Genomic DNA, 22,758 nt, shown 5'->3' with positions numbered 1-22,758 from the left:
AACATGCATTTGGATAAAAAATAAATAAATGCCAGATTAGAAAACGTGGTGGGTGGTGTTAAACACGCCATCTCACATATCAAGAAGCCATTGTGAATCACATATCGCTCACTCCTTACAATAACGTCATAAATAAAAAAACTTGATTTTTCAGGAGAACGTTTTTAAAGTTTTAAAATATAATACAATGTATTAAAAATAAATATCAAGCCACTTATTGAACTTTTCACTGTGCAACAGATCTTTTTAGGTAAAACCTGAAGGTTTTTTCTCCATTTGAAAAATATGTAGTATATTTAAAAAAATAATTAAACAATATCTTTTCTTCAAAATGCAAAAACAACACTTTCTGCCCTGTAGCGGGTAAATATTAAGTTAAAAATATGCCGCTTTTGCTGGGATAAAGTACATTTTCTGGGCATCCCGAAAAACATGCACAACTGGAAATTGACGATTTTTTTTATTTATGACGTTGTTGAAAGGAGTGAGCGATATGTGACGCTATTGTCAAAGCAAGGCTCGTCACAAAGCGTGGACACGACTGGAAAAATCGCACATTGTCGTCTGTCACCAGTCGAATCAAATGCCTAAATCTTTTTTAAAAGTAATTATAAATGCATCTACGGACGTCTGCACAATACTGTGTACTATCGTGATTAGAGACTTTAAAATCGTAACCGTTGACTGTCCGTGATTTTCTATGGGCACTTGTCCACTACACGGAATTTTACCGTCCGACACATCAGTTAGCGTTTTAAAACGATGATTGGCTTGTGCTTTTGTCCATCTTTCTTCGGATCGGTGCGTGAACACGTTGCGCGTAAATTCGATCACGCTAAACTGTCGTAGTCGCTTCATTTTTCAAAACCGGACTGCCGGACGGTAAAATTCCGGGTAGTAAATAATCGCTCATAGGGCGCTTGTCCACTACCCGGAATTTTACCAAAAAAATATTTTAAAAACTAGAAATATGAATGGATCATTGTCAGACGGGAGGAATATCTAATTTAACATACCCAACCTATAAAGTATTGTATTAGACTTGTTTTGTGTTTATAACAGCCGATATAATCAATATTTTCATTCATCATTATCTTGTGGAAAATCAGCCTTCGTAAATACGTTATTTTCGTAAGTTGGTAATGAGTGACGTCACAGAAACGATGGACTTATATTAATATTGGTAACATTGCTAAATTATTGTCGACTCTATTTGTTGATGTCTACGATCCCCCCTCCCCTCATATTTGTAAAACACAAATGGTAGTGTAGTGGTAAACAAATAATCCACACTACTACTATTACAACTCTATAAACCATATGACGTCATAAAACGTTCGATGACGGGAATTTGATGACGTATGCGAACGCACGTTTTTCGTTTTATTAAAATACATATCTAAAGTTTAAACCTTAATATCTCCCAAACTTCGTGTAAGACTCGTTTTGTGTTTATAACAGCCTTTTTTTTTTTGTTGCAAAATTCGCCTTCGTAAAAACGTTGTTTTTGTAAGCTGGTAACGAATGACGTCACATAAACGAATCCACACTACTACTATTACATCTCTATAAAGCAGATACATAAAGATGACGGATAGCGGTATCCGTTTAACGTTTTATTCAAACATCTAAAATTTAAACCTTTATATCTCTCTTAGTTCTCTACAGATTTCAATTAGAATGTTATCGATAGTCTTGTGATTTTTATTTGATATAAATTTATTAGCCAATAAACCAACATCGTGACAAAAATCTATTATAGGCATGTATGTATATATGAATACAAACAAAACATGTTCTCCAAACACGATACAGTATTGTTTACTTGTATTGTAATGTGTTTCCAGTACCTACGAAGATATTTGGTTACGCTGAGTAACCAGAGATTCTTTTATTCTCTTATACGCTCAAAAGAAACTGGATGTCTCCTTTACGCTACACTGGATAGACACCCAACATCGCTCAGTTCTTCGCTCGCCTCTGTACGAACTTGGCGTGTCTTATGGTCTTCGAAAACCATAAAAAAAACATCGCGCATGTCGTATACACAACCAGTCATTTAATTACGCAACTAAAAGTAAAGAAATAATAATAAAAAAACACCGAATTGTAAGCGTTCGAGACGCCATTTTGTAAAAGAATTTTGAATTTGGCACCCGCCGTTTTCTGTGACATTTTAATGTTAGTACCTGTTCCATTTGTTGACATATATGTCGCTCACTCCTTTCAACAACGTCATATATCAAAAATCGTCAATTTTCAGTTGTGCATGTTTTCATAATGCCCAGAAAATATAGTATAAGTGGTCAGGTTAGGAGTCGTAATAATCGAAGAGGCGAAGAATGTTTGCAAGAGAGAGTGGTGTGGCGTTCTATTCTCTCTGCCTACCCCTGCGGGGAAGCGGCGTGATGGTTAGTTAGTTAGTTAGTTAGAAAATATGCTATATCCTAGCAAAAGCGGCATATTTTTAACTTAATATTTACCCGCTACAGGGCAGAAAGTGTTGTTTTTGCATTTTGAAGAAAAGGTATTGTTTAATTATTTTTTTAAATATACTGAATATTTTTAATAATAATAAAAAAATATTCAGATTTTATTACCTAAAAAAATCTGTTGCACAGTAAAAAGTTCAATAAGTGGCTTGATATTTATTTTTAATACATTTTGTTAATTTTGAAAAATCCAGTTTTTTTTATGTATGACGTTGTTGAAAGGAGTGAGCGATATTTGAATTCAGGCACCCGTTCCCTAATATGCAGTGATTACACTTTTTAAACGCAACTTTCGTTATTATTTATGGCTGTTGAATTTGTGATTATAATCCCAGATAAATATTTGTGATAAACTAATTTTAGATAATAATAACTTAATATGTATTGATTAATTAAAATATACGTGAAATAATGTTGAAAACATTAAAAAACATGTGTTTTGGGAAGACTGGAATGTTTTGGTTGATTTTATTGGCCGTTTTCGCGGTTCCTACAAAATGCCAGGATTTTTTTCAGCAGGTAAATATATATATATATTTTAAATATTACATTAAAAAATAATGAATTAAATACTTATTTAAGGTAGCTTATAAGGGGGTTATGAAAATTCACTGTGAAAAATATAATGCTTTGTTCACATACATATTTTTTATTTGAATAATGAAACATATTATTTTTTGACATCCCATCAAAGATGAAGAAGAATATGGAAGTCTTTTCAGATTTTTTTGTACTTATTCTACCTAGTTGTATTTTATTAACAAAAACACATAAAAATTTAATATCGTTTGAAAATGCCATAACATAAATTGTCACAATATGAATTTTTTATGTACAACATTTTGAGTGTGTCCAAATACTTGTTCACAAAATCTGGATTATCTCCAATTACAGGAGTTACTTTCATATTATTTTTTGACATCTCATCAAAGATGAAGAAGAATATGGAAGTCTGGGCATTTACGGGGCAGGCGACCGTGATAGGCTGGTTTTTTGATCACTTTACACACGTGTAACATTCACCAATTCTACCCATTATTGACAACCACACGGCATTTTTTATTAGATTAAGATTTGGCCGCCTCCGTAGTGTAATGGTCAGCACGCTCGGCTACCGTTCTGGGGGTCCCGGGTTCGATTCCCAAGGGGGGTAAAATAAATACAAGTGATTTTTTCACTGTAATATTTATTCAATATTACCCTGGACTGGTACCTGAAGCGGAGGGCTGATCACCTTTCCTTCGTGTGTTAACGATCAAGATAACACTGCGTTTATATGACGCAGTGCCCTATGCACCATTGGGTGCGGATAAGGGTTTTTATTATTATTATTAAGATTTGGCAAGAGGCCGATTTCTATCAAACTTTTTTTATTTATTTTAGAAATCAAAGATTCAAAAAAACTGTTCTATTGTTCTTAATTCAAAGTATCTCATTCAAATTAGGAACAAACAGTTCGGACAATCCCTTCCTGTTTCCCGCCCAGAACCTACTGAGGTGGAAAAAGCTGCAAGTCTGCGATACTTGTATTAAAAACAGTGTCAATAAGTATCAATGAGTGAAAATATTAATACACAATGGTTCTAAAATAGACTCATCGGGGGTTATTCCTTAAAAAGTGGTAAAAACAAACTTATGAGGCGAATGTGAGTGGTAATAGAAACAGAGGGAAACTTGCCATCATCAAATACTTGAAATTATTACTAAATCGCTCACTCCTTTCAAGAACGTCATAAATAAAAATACTTGATTTTTCAGGAGAACGATTTTAAAGTTTAAAAATATAACACTATGTATTAAAAATAAATATCAAGCCACTTATTGAACCTTTTTCTGAGCAACAGATATTTTTAGGTAAAACCTGAAGGTTTTTTCTCCATTTGAAAAGTATTTAGTTTATTTAAAAAAATAATTAAACAATACCTTTTCTTCAAAATGAAAAAATAACATTTTCTGCCCTGTAGCGGGTAAATATTAAGTTAAAAATATGCCTCTTTTTCTGGAGTATAGTACATTTTTTAGGCATTCTGAAAACATGCATAGCTCAAAATTGTCGATTTTTGATTTATGACGTTCTTGAATAGGAGTGAGCGATATATCGACGTGCCTTACGTTAAGTGCTCTAACTACATTTTTGTCAATTTTGAGATATTTGGTGTATGTTATCAACAGACCGCTATCTACAAATATAAATAAACAAAAAAAATATGAAATAAATAACGCCTAGTTTTCAGGCGTATGTGACGCTATCTACATCGAATTTTCGAAATGAACTGAACTCCTAAAACGCTAACTACTTAATTTTGACAAAGCATAAAGTTTTTAAAACAATTTTTTTTTCTTTATTTAAAATTCTTTTGCGTTACATAAATTCAAAAACAAAAAATATTTATAAAAAATAAAAATGAATACAAAAAAAAGATCCCACAAAGGCAAGGCCTGTGTGTGGGTATACAAAATAAATAGTCATAGTACAGGGTATAAGGGTATAGGTTTCTAAGTATAATTAGTTAATACAAAATACAAAAAACTTAATTTAAATACAAAAAAAAAATACTTGACTCTCAGGGAGCAATTTTTATTTTATTTTTTTAATTAAAACTTAAACATAAAAAAGATGACAAAGTAAAAAAGTAAAAAGCTAGCGATCGTGTGCTAAATGAAAAAGGAACTTAAATCTGTCTCTTTTATAAATATTCTAAGCAAATTTTTAATTTTACACGAACTTAGGGAATTAACATCTAACAAATAGTCTTTGTGGAATAAGTTGAACAGTTTTGGAGCTATGAAAAATGAGTGTCTTTGCGCAAGTCTGACATGATTTAATACATTATTTTATCGTGTTTTTGAATGGATAATATTAGTTTGGAATTTCAGATAAAACCGTTAATTAATAAAAAAGAATACGTTGAAAAAAGTTCTAAGCTCTCTCCTGTAAAGTAACAGATTTGCAGATAGAGTACTTTATGTAGGGGCCGTCGATATATCATTAATCTCATGACTCACATGAGCTCACAAGAGCCATCTATACTAGATAGAGAAAGCTTTTATTTTATTCAAAAAGGGTATTTAAAGTCTTCTTCTTCCTGGCTACATCCCAGCTTATTGTCCTTGTAGACTGCTGGGGTCCGCTCTCCTCGTCCTCAGGCTGTAGATCCTTCTGTCCTGGACAACGTCACCTAGGCAATCATGTTATCTTTCTGCAGCATCCATGAATTCCTCGGTCTTCTGCTAGATAACTCTCGAGGAAGATCCAAGTCTTTCTCGGTTTTCCTCTGCTCCTTTTTCCAATTACATTCGCCTCATAAATTTGTTTCACCGTTCTTTCATCACTCATTCGTTTACGGCCATTCCGTTTACGGAAGAGAATTTATATTAATCTTTTGACATCTCAACATAGATGAAGAATATGGAAGTCTTGGCATTTACGGGGCTTAGTGTATTTATTTATTTTTTTTTAAATGTACATCTTCATTTTTGTACCATCACTGTATACATTTTTTATTTATTCATTTAATATATTTACATTTTTATTTATAACATAATACATTTTAATCATTTATACATATGGAGAACTTTTATATTTCGATTCTCTGTGCCTATCCATAAAAGAGTCTGTGCTCTTGTGCTTGGAGAGGGACTTACACTCGTGGTTTAATGTTATATAATAAAAGATATAATAGTTTTTTGTATATTTTTTTAAGATTTAAATGTATAGAGCTTTAATATATTATTAGATTAAAACCAATATTTTTAGCTTTTTCCACTTTTTTTATTTGACCAGCGACCGGGTTTCGTCGTTACCGACATCATCAGACTGGTGATGTCGGTAACGACGAGACCCGGTCGCTGGTCAAATAAAAAAAAAAGTGGAAAAAGCTAAAAATATTGTTTTTAATCTAATAATATATTAAAAATGCAATTCCATCACGAAGTGTCAGTGGATAAGATAAATGTAAATAGCTTTAATTTTTTCTTAAGAATTTTTCATATCATGAATTTTTTTTTATTTCTTTAGGGAGTTTATTGAAATGTTTGATTGCCAAATATTTGAAGTTTTGCTGAAATTGCTTGGAAATTGCTAAAATTGCTTGAAATTTTGGAGTAGAAAAATCGTTGGTATATATTTCATCATTCAAAATATAGTTCATTCGAAGTAACGGTGCACTGCGAAGATAATAGCTCACGTTTACTTTAAACGATTGTTTTTAGTCTTAATTATATCTAAAACTTTCTTACTGTAAATATACGATGTTGTGTGCTTTCTCCATATTTTAGTAAAAAACAAAAATATGTCGCATTTTATAATTTCAATATAATCTCTTTTGCATTTGGTCATCAATCATGGGAAGAACGGTGAATGTAAACCAAAGGGCGCTTGTCCACTACCCGGAATTTTACCGTCCGGCAGTCCGGTTTTGAAGAATGAAAGCGACTACGACAGTTTAGCCTGATCGAATTTACACGCAACGTGTTCACGCTCCGAATAAAGATGGACAAAAGCACAAGCCAATCCAAGCTAATCATCGTTTTAAAACGCTAACTGACGTGCCGGACGGTAAAATTCCGTGTGATTCCGTGTAGTGGACAATCGCCCAAAGAGAGTGATCACTTAAACCAGCTTGAAAAACTTATAAATCAATTTTTAACACACTCCAAGAGGGATTTAAATGTAAATCATTTTAAAAATGCAGAAAGTGTATTACAAAACAATATAGATGATTATTTCTTAATTCATGAAGCGAATGTAGTTGGTAATAGAAGCAAAAGATGACAAACAAAATTTTGGTCAGGTCAAGAGTCGTAATAATCAGCGGGTATGATTTAGACCTTTATTTTTATCAAATGAGTGATTATTTTCTATAAGTGATTGGCAAATTCAGAATAATTATTATTATTAAGGCATTTTCTATGCTCTTTACATCAATGTTAAATTGTTAAATTTCTAGATGTTTTTCCTATTTACATTTTAATTATAAAATGGAAAATCACAAAGTTAGTGCTTCAAATATAAATCATACAATATGAAATTATTAAATCGCACCAAAACGTAACAATTATACAAGCTAGAATTCCTGCTTACTTAAAATCATTTATAATGGAAATGTAACGTTTTGGTGAGGCCCTCCCAAATACTTAACTCAAATTCATATCAAGTTGTACGAGGGTGGCGCCATTTGCTCATTTCTGGTTGGAATTATTTGGTAGAAAGTGGTGTGCTGCAGACGTTCTGCATTTGAGACCTACGGCAGCAATTTAGCGATGACACACGACAGATGATGGAGAAACCGCGACGCGTGTCGTATGACAAATTGTTAGCACTCTCGCTCGAGTGGAACGGCTCGGCGAACGGAGTATAGTCTGCACTTAAGTCTGTCCTACTTGTAAGATAAACGGAATCATGGAATTTAAAAGTACCCTACTAACGTATCTGTGATCCTCGTATGAGATTGACTTCATAACGAGAAGTCCATCTCTTCTTCCTGACTTCATCCCAACTTATCGTCTTTATAGACTGTTGGAGTCAGCTCTCATCGTCCTCAGGCTGTAGGTCCTTCTATCATATACAACGTAACATAGCCCATGTTATCGAATCACGTTATCTTTCTGCAGCATCCATGATTTTTTTGGTCTTCCTCTTGATGTCTTTCGAGGAATATCCATGGCGATTCCTTGGTTCACAATATGTTCAGGTTCTCTGCGTCCTATGTGCCCATACCATCTCAATTGCCTTTCCTCTACCTTACTATTGATATTAGTTTGATATCTTTATTATAAGCTTAAATAATAAAAATGAAAATGGTATTTTCTGGCGTTTCTCATGTGTGTGATTGTAATCCAGGATTCGGACCTCACATACTAATATAAGAGTGTCTGCTTAGTAAAAAGCTTCTTTACATCTCACCAATAGATGTCTCCAGTGAAGTTCTAGTGATTCAAGAACAAGGTTTCTAAATTGGTTCATATACTTATACAGAACTTTCAAGAATTTGAGTAGTGTCGTTGTCAATAATGGGTAGAATTGGTGAATGTTACACGTGTGTAAAGTGATCATTCAACCAGCCTATGATGGTCGTCAGCCCCGTAAATGCCCAGACTTCCATATTCCTCTTCATCTTTGATGAGATGTCAAAAAATGATATCAGTTAGTTGTTTATATATGTTGGAGTCAGCTCGCTTCGTCCTCAGGTTGTTTGTCCTTCTATCTTGGAAAACATCACCTAGGCCATGCCTTTGAATCATGTTATCTTTCTGCAGCATCCGTGAATTTTTTGATCTTCCTCTAGATGTCTTTCGAGGAAGATCCATGACGATCGCCTGGTTCACAATATGATCAGGTTCTCTGCGCCCTATGTGCCCATACCACCTCCAATTGCCTTTCTTCTACCTTACTATTGATGCCTGTTACAGCCAGGCTTCCATGAATGCGTGAGCATTGTACTTTGCCTCTAAGGGACACTCCAGCTAAGCATCTAAGCATTCGCATTTCAGCAGTTTCTAGTTGCCTAGAGTAGGTGTTATACATCGTCCAGCATTCGGAGCCATAGAGGAGTGCGGGTCTGACAATTCGCTCACTGCTTTCAACAACGTTAAAAGTTATCAGAAATCAGATCAACGTTATCAGAAATCTAAAAAAAAAACTTGATTTTTCAGGAGATCGTTTTTAATGCTTAAGAATAAAATGAAATGTATTAAAAATAAATATCAAGCCACTTATTGAACTTTTTAATGTGCAACAGATCTTTTTAGGTAAAACCTGAAGATTTTTTCTCCATTTGAAAAATATTTAGTATATTTAAAAAAATAATTAAACAATACCCTTTCTTCAAAATCCAAAAACAACACTTTCCGCCCTGTAGCGGGTAAATATTAAGTTTAAAATATGCCGCTTTTGCTGGGATATAGTACATTTTCTGGGCATTCCAAAAACATGCACAACTGAAAATTGACGATTTTTTTTATATTTGACGTTGTTGAAAGGAGTGAGCGAATTGTTTGGTAACTAACCAACCATTACGCCACTTCCCCGCAGGGGTAGGCAGAGAGAATAGAACGCCACACCAATATGTTTTCGCATACAATCTTCGCCTCTCTCACATTCATACATCGCCTCATATAATACACGCACGCCGATTATTTCTACTCCTGACCTGACCACTCTCGAGTATTTGAAATACTCGATCATGCCAAGTTTTCCTCGGTCTTCCTCTGCCTTTATTACCAACCACATCACCTCGTAAATTTATCCAACATATGATTTAGATATTACGATATAATTTATGCACGGTATTACGATGGGTATGTTAGTAGCTGCTGTATGTAAGTGCGCGATACGGTGCATAATTTTCTAGGTCAGATGTACTGGTAACAGATTACATTCTATTACCGCTGTTTTGAATAAAAAAACGCATTTTTTTCTCTAAATATCTCAATGTTGCCAGATAAATAAATTTATCTATAAATCCATAAACACAAAACGAGTTTTACACAATCCTTTATAGGTTGAGTATGTTTAATTAGAACTTATTAATCGTCTGGAGCGTCTTCAGAATCATGGTATTCGCTTTAATTTTAACTTAAGGAAATATGACCATGTTTCACCCCGTCGCACTGAATTAAAATGGCTTCATTTTAAACAACGCATAAATTCACAATCTCTCGCCCTACTATATAACATTCTTCACGACCCCAGTGCACCAATTTATCTTGTAGAAAACTTCGTTTTACCTTTCTGATCATGGTCTATCTTCCCAAGAGAGAACACTCTCCATTCCTTGCCACAACACAGCATTCCTCAGTAATTCCTTTACTGTCCAAGCGGCTAGACTCTGGAATGAACTACCTCTACACGTAAAAAATGCACCTTCAAAAAACGCCTGAAACATCATTATCTTACCTTAGAACCCTAACTGTCCATCTCCTCCTCCCCTGACCCCTCCTCTCTTCCTTAAACTTGCTACCTGATTCTACCTATTTATCATTAGAATCCTAACTGTCCATCAAAACCTCCCCCCTTAGTTTTTCCTTCTACCTCCTTCCCTAAACTCCCTTTTTCCTTTTATCATCTTTTGTAATTTATATATATTTTTTTAAATTTCTTATTTATGTTTTTTTAATGTTCAAGTACTATCTACCCTCATATATCGATTGCAAACAGCTTTATATGGTATCAAACGTTTTGATCAATATCACTGGTCTGTTTTTGGTCGGTTGGAAGATATTGCTTTCTAGCAATAAGCCCGCCAATGTACTTATTTATTTTCTGTACATGAAGTTTAAATAAATTAAATAAATAAATTAGATATTCCTCCCGAGTGATAATACCCTATTAGCCTGAAGATTGACAGGGTTTAAAAATGATAACTTGACAATTTTTCAGTCAGCGCGATTAAAATTCATTTCCCTGCTGTGGACGCGTGTTGGGTGTTCATTAAAATATAAATGTAATAGAGTTTTATACACTCATTCCTCATAATTCACGAATCACATGTTCGGTTATTTATTATAAGTAATCACGATTTTCCACTTGAATCTGTCCTTGTGTCCACAAGATGGCGACCGGATGTTGGTAATATAAATAATTATTCTTCTCTTATCGTTGTCATTTTGTTCCGACATTTTTTTTCTAGATTATACTAAATATAAGAATAATTATTTAATATCAGAAAAGAGCATATATCGCTCACTGCTTTCAACAACGTCATATTTCAAAAAACTTGCTCCAATATTTAAACCTTTCAGCTCTTTCATGCAGTTATCCATGTATAGATTAAACAGCCAAGGCGACATTACACATCCCTGTTTTACACCTTATTTTAATCCCTGTTTTAATCCCTGTTTTAAACCATGAGTGTAAATCCCTCTCCAAGCACAAGAGCTCAGTCTCTTTTTTGGAGAGGCACAGCGAATCTTAAACTATTTGCCATATCGCTCACTCCTTTCAAGAATGTCATAAATCAAAATACTTGATTTTTCAGGAGATCGTTTTTAAAGTTTAAAAATATAATAAAATGTATTAAAAATAAATATCAAGCCGCTTATTGAACTTTTTACTGTGCAACAAATCTTTTTAGCTAAACTTGAATGTTTTTTCTCCATTTGAAAAATATTTAGTATATTTAAAAAATAAATTAAAAAATACCTTTTCTTCAGAATGCAAAAACAACACTTTCTGCCCTGTAGCGGGTAAATATTAATTTTAAAATATGCTGCTTTTGCTGGGATATACTACATTTTCTGGGCATTTCCACAATTTTGGGCACTCTACCACAATTTGAAACCTATTTCTAATAATGAGCCGCTCAGGCTCACAGAAATACAATAGTATGAAATTAAAGTATTTTTGTAAATAATAAAACACACAAATATGTCCGCCTCCGTAGTGTAATGGTCAGCACGCTCGGCTACCGTTCTGGAGGTCCCGGGTTCGATTCCCAGGGGGGTCAAATAAATATTTGTGATTTTTTCACTGTAATATTTATTCAATATTACCCTGGACTGGTACCTGAAGCGGAGGGCTGATCACCTATCTTTCATGTGTTAACGATCGAGATAACACTGCGTCCATATGATGCAGTGCCCTATGCACCATTGGGGTGCGGATAAGGGTTTGAATGAATGAATGAAAACTGATTTTAGTGCACCATTCACTCTGCTCCCAGCATTTACTCTCCTGTCTATAAAATTTTAATCTATGTATAATATTTTTTTATTTTTTTATTTTAATTTGTTTCAGGGAACAAATACGAATCTTGGAGAAGCCATGGAGTTCCTGAGGGAATATGATCGAGAAGCAGCTGGAATGTGTTACAGGTAGTAAAAATACCAAGTAAATAATAAAAAAGTAAAAAAAAAACTTGTAAAAATACAATGTTTAAAAAATATAGATTAAGAATGCAAAGCAGTAATACAAAATTTAAAAAAAAATACATTCTAAAAATACTATTTTTTTACGGGACCTTGACTTCATATAAATTCTTTATTTTAGTGCTTTCACACAAGCATCATGGTTAGATTAACGCAGAGAACATCATAGTCTAAGCTTAACTCGAAAGTGCATAGTTTACACCCGCCCTGTGCCAGGCTGGTTTCCCTGCAAGGTATCGGACCCTCCCTTTGTCCGCCTCCATAGTGTAATGGTCAGCACGCTCGGCTACCATTCTGGAGGTCCCGGGTTCGATTCCCAGGGGGGGTCAAATAAATAAAAGTGATTTTTTCACTCTAATATTTATTCAATATCATCCTGGACTGGTACCTGAAGCGGAGGGCTGATCACCTTTACTTCATGTGTTAACGATCAAGATAACACTGCGTTTATATGCAGTGCCCTATGCACCATTGGGGTGCGGATAAGGGTTTAAAAAAAATACAATATAAAAAAATACACATTATAAAATACAGAGTAAAAATGCAAAGCTAATAATATAATGTATAAAAATAAATATTTTACATATCACAATATATTATAATTACAAGTACAAAAAAAAAAATAATAAAAAAGAATATATATATATACATATATATATATATATATATATATATATATATATATATATATATATATATATATATATATATATATATATATATATATATATATATATATATATATATATATATATATATATATATATATATATATATATATATATGTATGTATATAATATATATATATATATATATATATATATATATATATATATATATATATATATATACATATATATATATATACATATATATATATATATATGTATATATATATATATATATATATATATATATATATATATATATATATATATATATATATTATATATATATATATATATAAATATATATATAAATTATATATATATATATATATATATATATATATATATATATATATATATATATATATATATATACATATATATATATATATATATATATATATATATATATATATATATATATATATATATATATTATATATATATATATATATATATATATATATATATATATATATATATATATATATATATATATATATATATATATATATATATATAGACATATATCCCATAAAGGTATGGCCTGTGTATGGGTATAGATTATATTTTAGGTTATAAAAAGGGCACTGGCAACGTTACAATAGATATTATCAGAAATAAAATTAGATTAAAATTGCTAATATAAACTACAATGCAATGCGTGAGAGCCTGGATGGTTCCATTCTCCTCACACGCGCATACCATCGTCCCTCACATGAGCATCCCATTGTCACTGTTGATATGTTATGTTAAATTCCCATATAAAATAAAAAACAATCTACCAGGATAACAGAGATTCGTGACGAACGTCGTCTTCCTTGGCGTTGGCCGTACAGTGTAATGATGGGGAGTCTGGATGGTTATATTCTTCTCACAAGTGCATACCTTTGTCCCTCACATGAGAATCCCATTGTTATTGCTAATATATTGATTTTCTGTTTAATTTCCAAATAAAATAAAATAAAATATACCAGGGTAACAGAAGGGCAGTAGAGGTTTGTGACGAACATCGTCTTCCTTGAGGTTGGCCGAAATGAAATGTAAAGGTAGTCTGGATGGTTCCATTCTCCTCACATGTGCATACCATCATCCCTCACACGCACACACCATTGTCATTGCTGATACAGTGAAACCTCTATCTATCGTTCCTCGAATAATCGTTTTCCCGGATGTGTCGTTTATTTCTTCTACCCCGAATTCATTTCATACAAAAATAGATCGCATCGATTGTTTCTATCCACCATTTTACCACATTCATCGTTTGAATTATGCTACATATTTGATATAATTTGTCTGTTTTTTTTTTACTTTTTTTTTAAATTTTCTGAATTTTGTTACATTTGACGACAATATTTCAACGTGTGGGATACAGATTTATCGAAAGCTCGTGTGATGAATACAGCAGAAGAGGTCTGAAGATTTTTTATCATGTATCATGGCACGATCAGGTATGCAAAATACTTGAAAGTGGTTAGATTAGGAGTCGTAACAATCGGCGGGTATGTATGAGGAGATGCATGAACGTGGAAGAGGCGAAGAATGTTTGCAAGAACAGAGTGGTGTGGCGTTCTATTATATTCTACGGTTAGTTAGTTAGTTAGTTTTAGTTAAAATGAAATGAAACTACCAGGGTAACATCGGCGCAGTGGAGCCTGGACGGTTCCATTCTCCTCACATGCGATATATCCCTCATACGAGCATCCCATTGTAATTGCTGATATGTTCTGTTAAATACCCATATAAAATCAAATAAAATGTACCAGGGTAACATCGGCGCAGTGGAGCCTAGATGTTTCCATTCTCCTTATATGAGCATAAAATTAAGTTCTGTTAAATTCCAAAATATAATGAGATGAAACTACCAGGGTAACATCGGCGCAGTGGAGGTTCGTGACCAACATCACGGAGCACAACCGGCGGCGCATGAGCGAGGAGCTGGCGCTGAGCGCCAAGTTCGAGCGCGTGTCCTGGCGCCGCGCCGCCTCCTTCGGCTGGCGGCGGCTGCCCGATGCGTCCGCGCGTCGCCAGCTCGCCAGGATCGTGCTGCCCAGCCGGGCCGCGCTGCCGGACGACAAGTACTTCGAGGTGAGGATAGTGCGGTCATTTGAGACCTTTCCAGGTCTCGTGGTCAGTAGGCTACTGAGCCTGGGTACAATCGTGGACCCAAAGAGGTACAGCTGGGTATATCAAGGATCTCCAAGATGGTGTGGCCATGTGATAGGATTTGAAATTTCAACAACCGGTTCGCCCTTTAGGTACTGCCTCTAACCCCCTCCCCTTTAAAAATATTTTTTACTATTAAATAATTATTAAAAATTTTACTACTATATAATTATATAAAATATTATTCATTTATTTGTTTTTTATTCTGCACTTAAACAGAACATTCATATAACAACTGAGAATGCTCCAAATGCTGAAGCGTAAATCTTTCATGATTTTATTTTAAAGTGCAATAATTTTTTCATTTTTGTTTTTTCATCTTTCAAATTTTTTTTTCTTTACGTGAGGTTCAAATATTTTTACAACGTGGCGAACCAAGTTAACCGAGCGTGCTCCAATATCAATCGGAATATTGTGTGACAACAAAGGGTTAAGGACCGGTTCGGCGACTTTAAAAATTTTAAGCGCCGGTTCCTGAATCCCACCACTTATCATAGGCTGATGAAGCTGGACAAGTCCTGTGAATACCCAGACTTCCACATTCTTCTTTCTCTATGTTGAGATGTCAACAATGACTGAATTATGTTTTATTTTTATTTTAGATTCAGCAGCTCATCTCAGAAATGAAGGATGTCTTCAACAGCGCCAAGATTTGCCCTTTCTCTCACAACATACCCAACCAGAGCGGCTCTTCTTCCTCATACCCTCGACAGTATGACCATCCTCATCAGTCCAGGAGCTACGATCGTCCGAATCCATCTCCACCATCCTACCAATCCAACGGACACCAGAACCAACCCTATGACACCTCGGGTTATGAAGGATACAGTCAGTATCCCTACCAGACACCAGGTATTCTTTAAAACTAATCATTGTCTTCCCCTTCTGCTTGGTGTGGGCCATGTGGCCTGTTTTTAAGAGGGGTTAGCCCCCTGCAATGTCGATTCCCAGCTGTCAATGCATCTCTTTGGTAGTCTGCCCAGGAATCGTCTACCTTGGGGTTAGCCATGCAGTGCAATGTGGTGGAGTCTGAATGGTTCTATTCTTATTATCTCTTAATTATCTTCATTTCTTTCCATTAATTCATTGGAATGGGAAATGTGGTCGGTAATAAAATCAGAGGAGGGTCGAAGAAAACTTGGTATTATCCGACCTTAATGTATGGAAGGAAGCATGGGGTTGGCATTGGGATGAAAGTAGACTCTCTAGAGATCTCTCTGACAAATGTGGGGCAAAAAGATGCATGACGGATATTCGAATGGTGATATATGGAAAGAATGCAAGGCTGAGAAGAGATTTATCGATAAAGTTGACCGCCAAAACACGCTAGCATCATCGTCAGTACTTCGACGATCGCGTCTTTGGCCTAATACCCCTTCAAACCCTTTTCCCCACCACAATGGTGTATAGGGCACTGCATCATATAAATGTAGTGTTATCTTGATCATTAACACATGATGGAAAGGTGATCAGCCCTCCGCTTCAGGTACCAGTTCAGGGTAGTATTGAATAAATATGAAACTGAAAAAATCACTTATATTTATTTGACCCTCACCTGGGAATCGAACCTGGGACCTCCAGAATGGTAGCCGAGTGTGCTGACCATTACACTATGGAGGCGGACAAATTATTTTTGGCCTAGTATACTAGAGTCGAAATATCGATTGCCAGATCTAACTAACTAACCATCACGCCGCTTCTCCGCAGGGGTAGGCAGAGAGAATAGAACGTCACACCACTCTGTCTTTGCAAACATTCTTCGCCTCTTTCACGTTCATGCATCTCCTCATATATACCCGCCGATTGTTACGACTCCTAACCTGACCGCTTTCAAGTATTTGGCATACCTAATCGTGCCAAGTTTTTCTCGGTCTTTCTCTGCTCCTTTTTCCACTTACATTCGCCTCATACATTTGTTTTACCGTTCTTTCCTCACTCATTCGTTCTACATGTCCAAACCATCTCAACACATCTTTCTTAATTTTATCGATGATGCTTATCTCAGCCTTACATTCTTTCCTTATTTCATCATTCGAACATCTATCAAATATTGTTTTGCCACACATTCGTCTGAGGGATCGCATTTCGACTGCATTCAGTCTGCTTTCATCCTTCTTTTGCCAACTCCATGCTTCGCTTCCATACATAAGGGTTGGAACCAGAACTCCGTTGTGTACTGCCAGTTTAGCTTTCGCTGATAATTACAGATCTCTAATGATTAATTTTTTTTTTTCAGTGGATAACACCCAGAGCTACTGTGACATGCAGCTAGATCCAGACATTTCCCGAATCCTGGGGCACTCCAGGATAGAGAGAGAACTGCTGTATGTGTGGAAGAGCTTCAGGGAGAAGACTGGACCAAAGTTGAAGAACAAGTTCATGAGATACGTTCAGCTGGCTAACCAAGCTGCAAGATTGAACGGTCAGTATCTACACAGTATACTCAGCCACATTCTGAGAATGTGGCGTAAATTTGTGGTCCCGTATGGGACCACTAGGCGATCAAAGGTTAAGGCCATACTCGCATTAAACTCAGTTATTTTTTGACATCTCAATATAGATGAAGAAGAATATGGAAGTCTGGGTATTTATGGGGCTTATGACCGTCATAGGCTGGTTTAAACTAGCATATACAGTTTAACCAGTTTATACAGTATCTAATATAAAAATACACTAAAATACGCAAAAAGTCTTAAACATCACTGAAGTGATCACTTTACACACGTGTAACATTCACCAATTCTACCTATTATTGACAACCACGCTACTCAAATTCTTGGAAGTTCTATATATATATATATATATATATATATATATATATATATATATATATGATCCAATTTTGAAACATTGTTTAGAGACATCTATTGGTGAGATGTAAAGAAGCTTTTTTATTAAGCAGAAACTCTTATATTAGTATGTGAGGTCCGAATCCTGGATTATAATCACACACATGAGAAACGCCAGAAAATACCATTTTCATTTTTATTATTAAGCTTATAATTTGACCAGATAATTTATTTACAACATTTTGAGTGTGTCTAAATACTTGTTCACAAAATCTGGATTATCTCCAATTACAGGAGTTATTTTCATATAATTTTTGACACCTCATCAAAGATGTAAAAGAATATGGAAGTCTGGGCTTCTTCATTTATGTTGAGATGTCCATTTCTGAAATATATCTTACGACTCGAGAGATTAATGTTTGTGTCCTTATATACAACCAGCCTTCTCCGACGCTGGAGAGCAGATGAGGTCCTTGTACGAGGAGCCAGAGATAAGAGATGAACTGTCCGAAATATACATCCAGCTCCAGCCTCTCTACAAGCAGCTGTTTACTTATGTCCGGAGAAAGCTGGTCAGGCGATATGGGGAAGCTAGCGTCCGACCTGATGGGCCCATTCCAGCACATTTATTGGGTAAGCTTTAAATTTAAGTTTTGTGCTGACGTTTCTCAGTGAAACTGCAATTTATATGATAAACCAACAATAATATGAAAATGAAAGAGTCTTCGCTTAATAAAAGCTTTCTTCATCCCACCATAGATGTCTCTAGTGAACTTGCGTATACTGTGTTACGAGTTTAATCAATGCTTATTTGGCTAATGCCTTTAACATAATATAAAAATACACAAATAGAGAAACAAAAAGTCCTGAACATAAAATAATAATAAAATAACAAATAGTAAGCACTGGTAAATACACGTCTCCTTCACACACTATCAGCGAGCAGCGAGAGAGAGTGAAATACAACGTTTTATCCATTATAACATGGAGAAGAAATGCTGAGAAAGTACCGACCTCAAGGTGGATAACAATATATTAAATAAATCTATACTTTCAAAAGCATTGGCTAACATGTGAAGCCGCGGAATGGGAGAGAACATGGCATAGTTTGCATTATGTACAAATACCTTGAATATAGATTTTTGCTTAGTACCTCTGCGACGCACGCTAAGCTTTATTTGATTTTATTCTGATGTTCACTCTCTTTTCCATCTCTAGAAAACATTATTCTCAAATGTAAGAAATCATCCCCAAAATTTCTCCATTTATGGTACAAATATTTCACACCCAGATTCATTCACATCTTTCAAAAATCATACCTTTGTTTTTTTTTTAACATTCATCAAAAAATCACTTATTCATCTTTATGCTTTGTTTATTTGTTTTATTTATTTAAACTTCATATACGGAAAATAAATAAGATACACAATTGTATCAAGTCCAAACGAAAATGGACATGATACACGATTTTTGAGATACATGATGTGAAAATTATTTATTTTATTGTTTCGGCATTAACTTTGTGGTAAGACATGTTACAATGATTAAAGAAAACACTTGTTTTTTACCACTTGAGTTTTATTATAGACAAATAGAGGTCTTGTTAGTAATTATTTTTCGGAATTTATAAATCACATAATAGAAACTAATCACTCATTTCACTCTCATAAATTAAAATTATTACACCTTGTTCCATATAAAGGCCAAATTATGAATTATCTTGAAAATTAAGAAATCCAAAAAAACCTAAATTCTAATAATAATTTATTAAATAATATATTGTTTCAAAATTCTTCACCTTTGCTTTCCATTTTTCCTTTGTTTTCAAACTCCGCCCCTTGACTAACCCCTTCCCCTTACTTTCCCCTCTCCTTATTTATAGAACAATTTTATATTTTATATTTTAGTTATTATACAGACCTGAATGATGGAAGTTTAACTTCTGAAACATGTAGTCTATAATAAAACTCAAGTGGTAAAAAACAAGTGTTTTCTTTAATCAATGTAAAAATTAATTAAACCTTTGCATTTCAGGCAATATGTGGGCCCAGAATTGGAAGTCTATATCTGATATTGTGATGCCTTTTCCCCAAACTCCAAACCTTGATGTTACGTCAGAGCTTCTGCGTCAAGGATTTACTCCTTTAAGGTAAATTTGAAACAGATTAAAGATATTTTAAAATACTTTAGAAATGAAAACATTGATGTGCATAGCCGGAAACACGTAAGAGACCAAATAAGAAACACGGAAATTGGGAAAATGTGTAGTACGGAGGATATAGTTGGATGGGAATACCAGCGAAGATGATTCGGGAATGCCCGTGTCAATAGAATACAAGAAAAAAGACTGCTTGAAGTTCTCTTCAAGAGAACCCAGACGGAAGAGGACCACCTGGAAGACCTCCAAAGCGGATAGGGTGACAGCTAGCAAAATAAAACAAAAATAAAAAATGCTTTGCAAGAGAGGTCTGTCAGGAAGCCAGATGCTTCTGTATCAGATCCGAGAATGCGGTGGGACAGTTTTCAATAGCCCATCTAGTGGAAGATCTTTTATTTCCTTTACAATCTTTGATGTCTCCCATGATCATTAGCTTTTCAAGGGTGCTATCATCATTGTTCGGTATTTCTGATGTTTCAGGATGTTCCAGCTTGCTGAAGAGTACTACAGTTCCATGGGTTTGAAGGCAGTTCCTCCAGAGTTTTGGAGAACCTCAATGCTGTCCAGACCCTCAGACAGGAGCGTCCAGTGTACCGCCAGCGCATGGGACTTCTGCAACAAAATGGACTATAGGTAACCCCTCAATATTTGCAATAGTACCATGTATATTTGAATCCATAACTTCGTTGTGAACGCTGTCAGCAAGTTTCACGAATGGTGATCATGCAGGAAGAGAAAGATTGGACATGCTCATGGGTTTTTATGGACTCCTGCTCAGTACGCAGGGCTAACAACCTGGTAGGTTTACTAGTGCAGGCAATCTGGTGGGTTTGCTAGTTTGTTTGGGTACCTACTCATGACTGACTTTTTTTTTGGAAAGAAATAGCTAGAATTTTGTTACTTCTAACTAAATAAAGATGTTTTATTTCAATCTGTGTAGGGAATAGGAGGGGTAATCTAGTGTGGGCCAGTCGGGAACTTGTCAGCATTTGCTCATTGCTGGGAGGAAACCACATTGCACTCCTCGGGAGAAGCCGGACTGCTGACTGTTCGCTCACTCCTTTCAAGAACATCATAAATCAAAAAACTATATTTTTCAGGAGAACGTTTTTACAGTTTAAAAATAAAATACAATGTGTTAAAAATAAATATCAAGCCACTTATTGAAGTTTTTACTGTGCAACAGATTTTTTTAGGTAAAACCTGAAGGTTCTTTCTCCATTTGAAAAATATTTAGTATATTTAAAAAATAATTAAAACTTTTCTTCAAAATGCAAAAACAACACTTTCTGCCCTGTAGCGGGTAAATATCAAGTTTAAAATATGCCGCTTTTGCTGGGATATAGTACATTTTACGGGCATTCCGAAAACATGCACAACTGAAAAATGGAGATTTTTTATTTATGACATTCTTGAAAGGAGTGAGCGAATTGTCAACAGGCCTTCCGTTCCACTAGAAGGGGGTTTGGCATTTTGTGTCCTAAATAATGACTGGTTATTAGGTCACCGCATCTTCATGTTGTGTGATCATGTCGTGGAAGATTATCAGTAAAATATTGCTAGTTTGTTGACTTTGGTTTTTTTTTTATATATTAAGGTTATTGGGAGCTCTAAGTAAGTGACTGCTTTTAAGAAGAGACTAACCTAGAATGTCACTTGCCAGACTACATGGGTATTCACACGGTTGTTGTCATCACTGTGTCAGATACCCACATTCCTTCCATTTATTAATCTTTCTATCCTTATAAAACATACGAAACCATCTATCTGTTCTAAGATATTTCATTATTTTTTAGAATCAAGCAGTGTACGGAGATAACTATGCAGGACTTAGTTTCCACACATCACGAGATGGCACACATCCAGTACTACTTACAATATTCTGACCAGACCCAAGTTTTCAGAGATGGAGCTAATCCAGGTAAAATCTTTTGGATATTAATATATGCCTGTTTACAAATGCCTTTTATACATCGCTCACTCCTTTCAAGAACGTCATAAATCAAAAATCGTCAATTTTTAGTTGTGCATGTTTTCGGAATGCCCAGAAAATGTACTATATCCCAGCAAAAGAGGCATATTTTTAACTCAATATTTACCAGCTGCAGGGCAGAAAATATTGTTTTTGCATTTTGAAGAAAAGGTAATATTTAATTATTTTTTTAAATATACTAAATATTTTTTTAAATGGATAAAAAATCTTCAGGTTTTACCTTAAAAGATCTGTTGCAAAGTAAAAAGTTGAAAAAGTGGCTTGATATTTATTTTTAATATATTGTGTTATATTTTTAAACTTTAAAAACGTTCTCCTGAAAAATCAAGTATTTTGATTTATGACGTTCTTGAAAGGAGTGAGCGACATATTAATTGGAAAAAAAAACTATTATTTTTAACATCTCATCAAAGATGAAGAAGAATATGGAAGTCTGGGCATTTACGGGGCTGATTTTCATGAAAAAATAATGTGAAAATACTCCTATAATTGGAGATAATCCAGATTTGTGAACAAGTATTTGGACACACTCAAAATGTTGTAAAAAAAAAACTATTTTATTATTCATAAGTATAAACAGTAAACATTGAGTGTAAGTCCCTCACCAAGTACAAGAGTTAAGTCA

The 22,758-nt window shown here is 34.5% G+C and overlaps 1 protein-coding gene across 1 annotated transcript in view; it reads left to right on the top strand.

The window, feature by feature from the left end:
• The first annotated feature begins 1,985 nt into the window (after window positions 1-1,985).
• Window positions 1,986-22,758, top strand: part of LOC148310049 (angiotensin-converting enzyme-like) — a 28,133-nt gene continuing 7,360 nt past the window's right edge. Inside the window, exons 1-10 of the mRNA XM_088259078.1 lie at window positions 1,986-2,077; window positions 2,828-3,011; window positions 12,229-12,305; window positions 14,896-15,115; window positions 15,796-16,045; window positions 17,430-17,615; window positions 18,424-18,615; window positions 20,017-20,131; window positions 20,621-20,773; window positions 21,937-22,061. Of these exons, the coding sequence (XP_088115204.1) occupies window positions 2,904-3,011; window positions 12,229-12,305; window positions 14,896-15,115; window positions 15,796-16,045; window positions 17,430-17,615; window positions 18,424-18,615; window positions 20,017-20,131; window positions 20,621-20,773; window positions 21,937-22,061 (1,426 nt within the window). The 5' untranslated portion in view covers window positions 1,986-2,077; window positions 2,828-2,903. The remainder of the gene's footprint in view (window positions 2,078-2,827; window positions 3,012-12,228; window positions 12,306-14,895; window positions 15,116-15,795; window positions 16,046-17,429; window positions 17,616-18,423; window positions 18,616-20,016; window positions 20,132-20,620; window positions 20,774-21,936; window positions 22,062-22,758) is intronic.

This window comes from Brachycentrus maculatus, unplaced genomic scaffold, assembly GCF_059751285.1.
Source record: "Brachycentrus maculatus isolate JH-2025_06_01 unplaced genomic scaffold, ASM5975128v1 h1tg000109l, whole genome shotgun sequence".
In the NCBI taxonomy this organism is placed as follows: Eukaryota; Metazoa; Arthropoda; class Insecta; order Trichoptera; family Brachycentridae; genus Brachycentrus; species Brachycentrus maculatus.
Note: the sequence above shows the minus strand (reverse complement) of the source record. Positions and strands in the feature narration are given on the sequence as shown.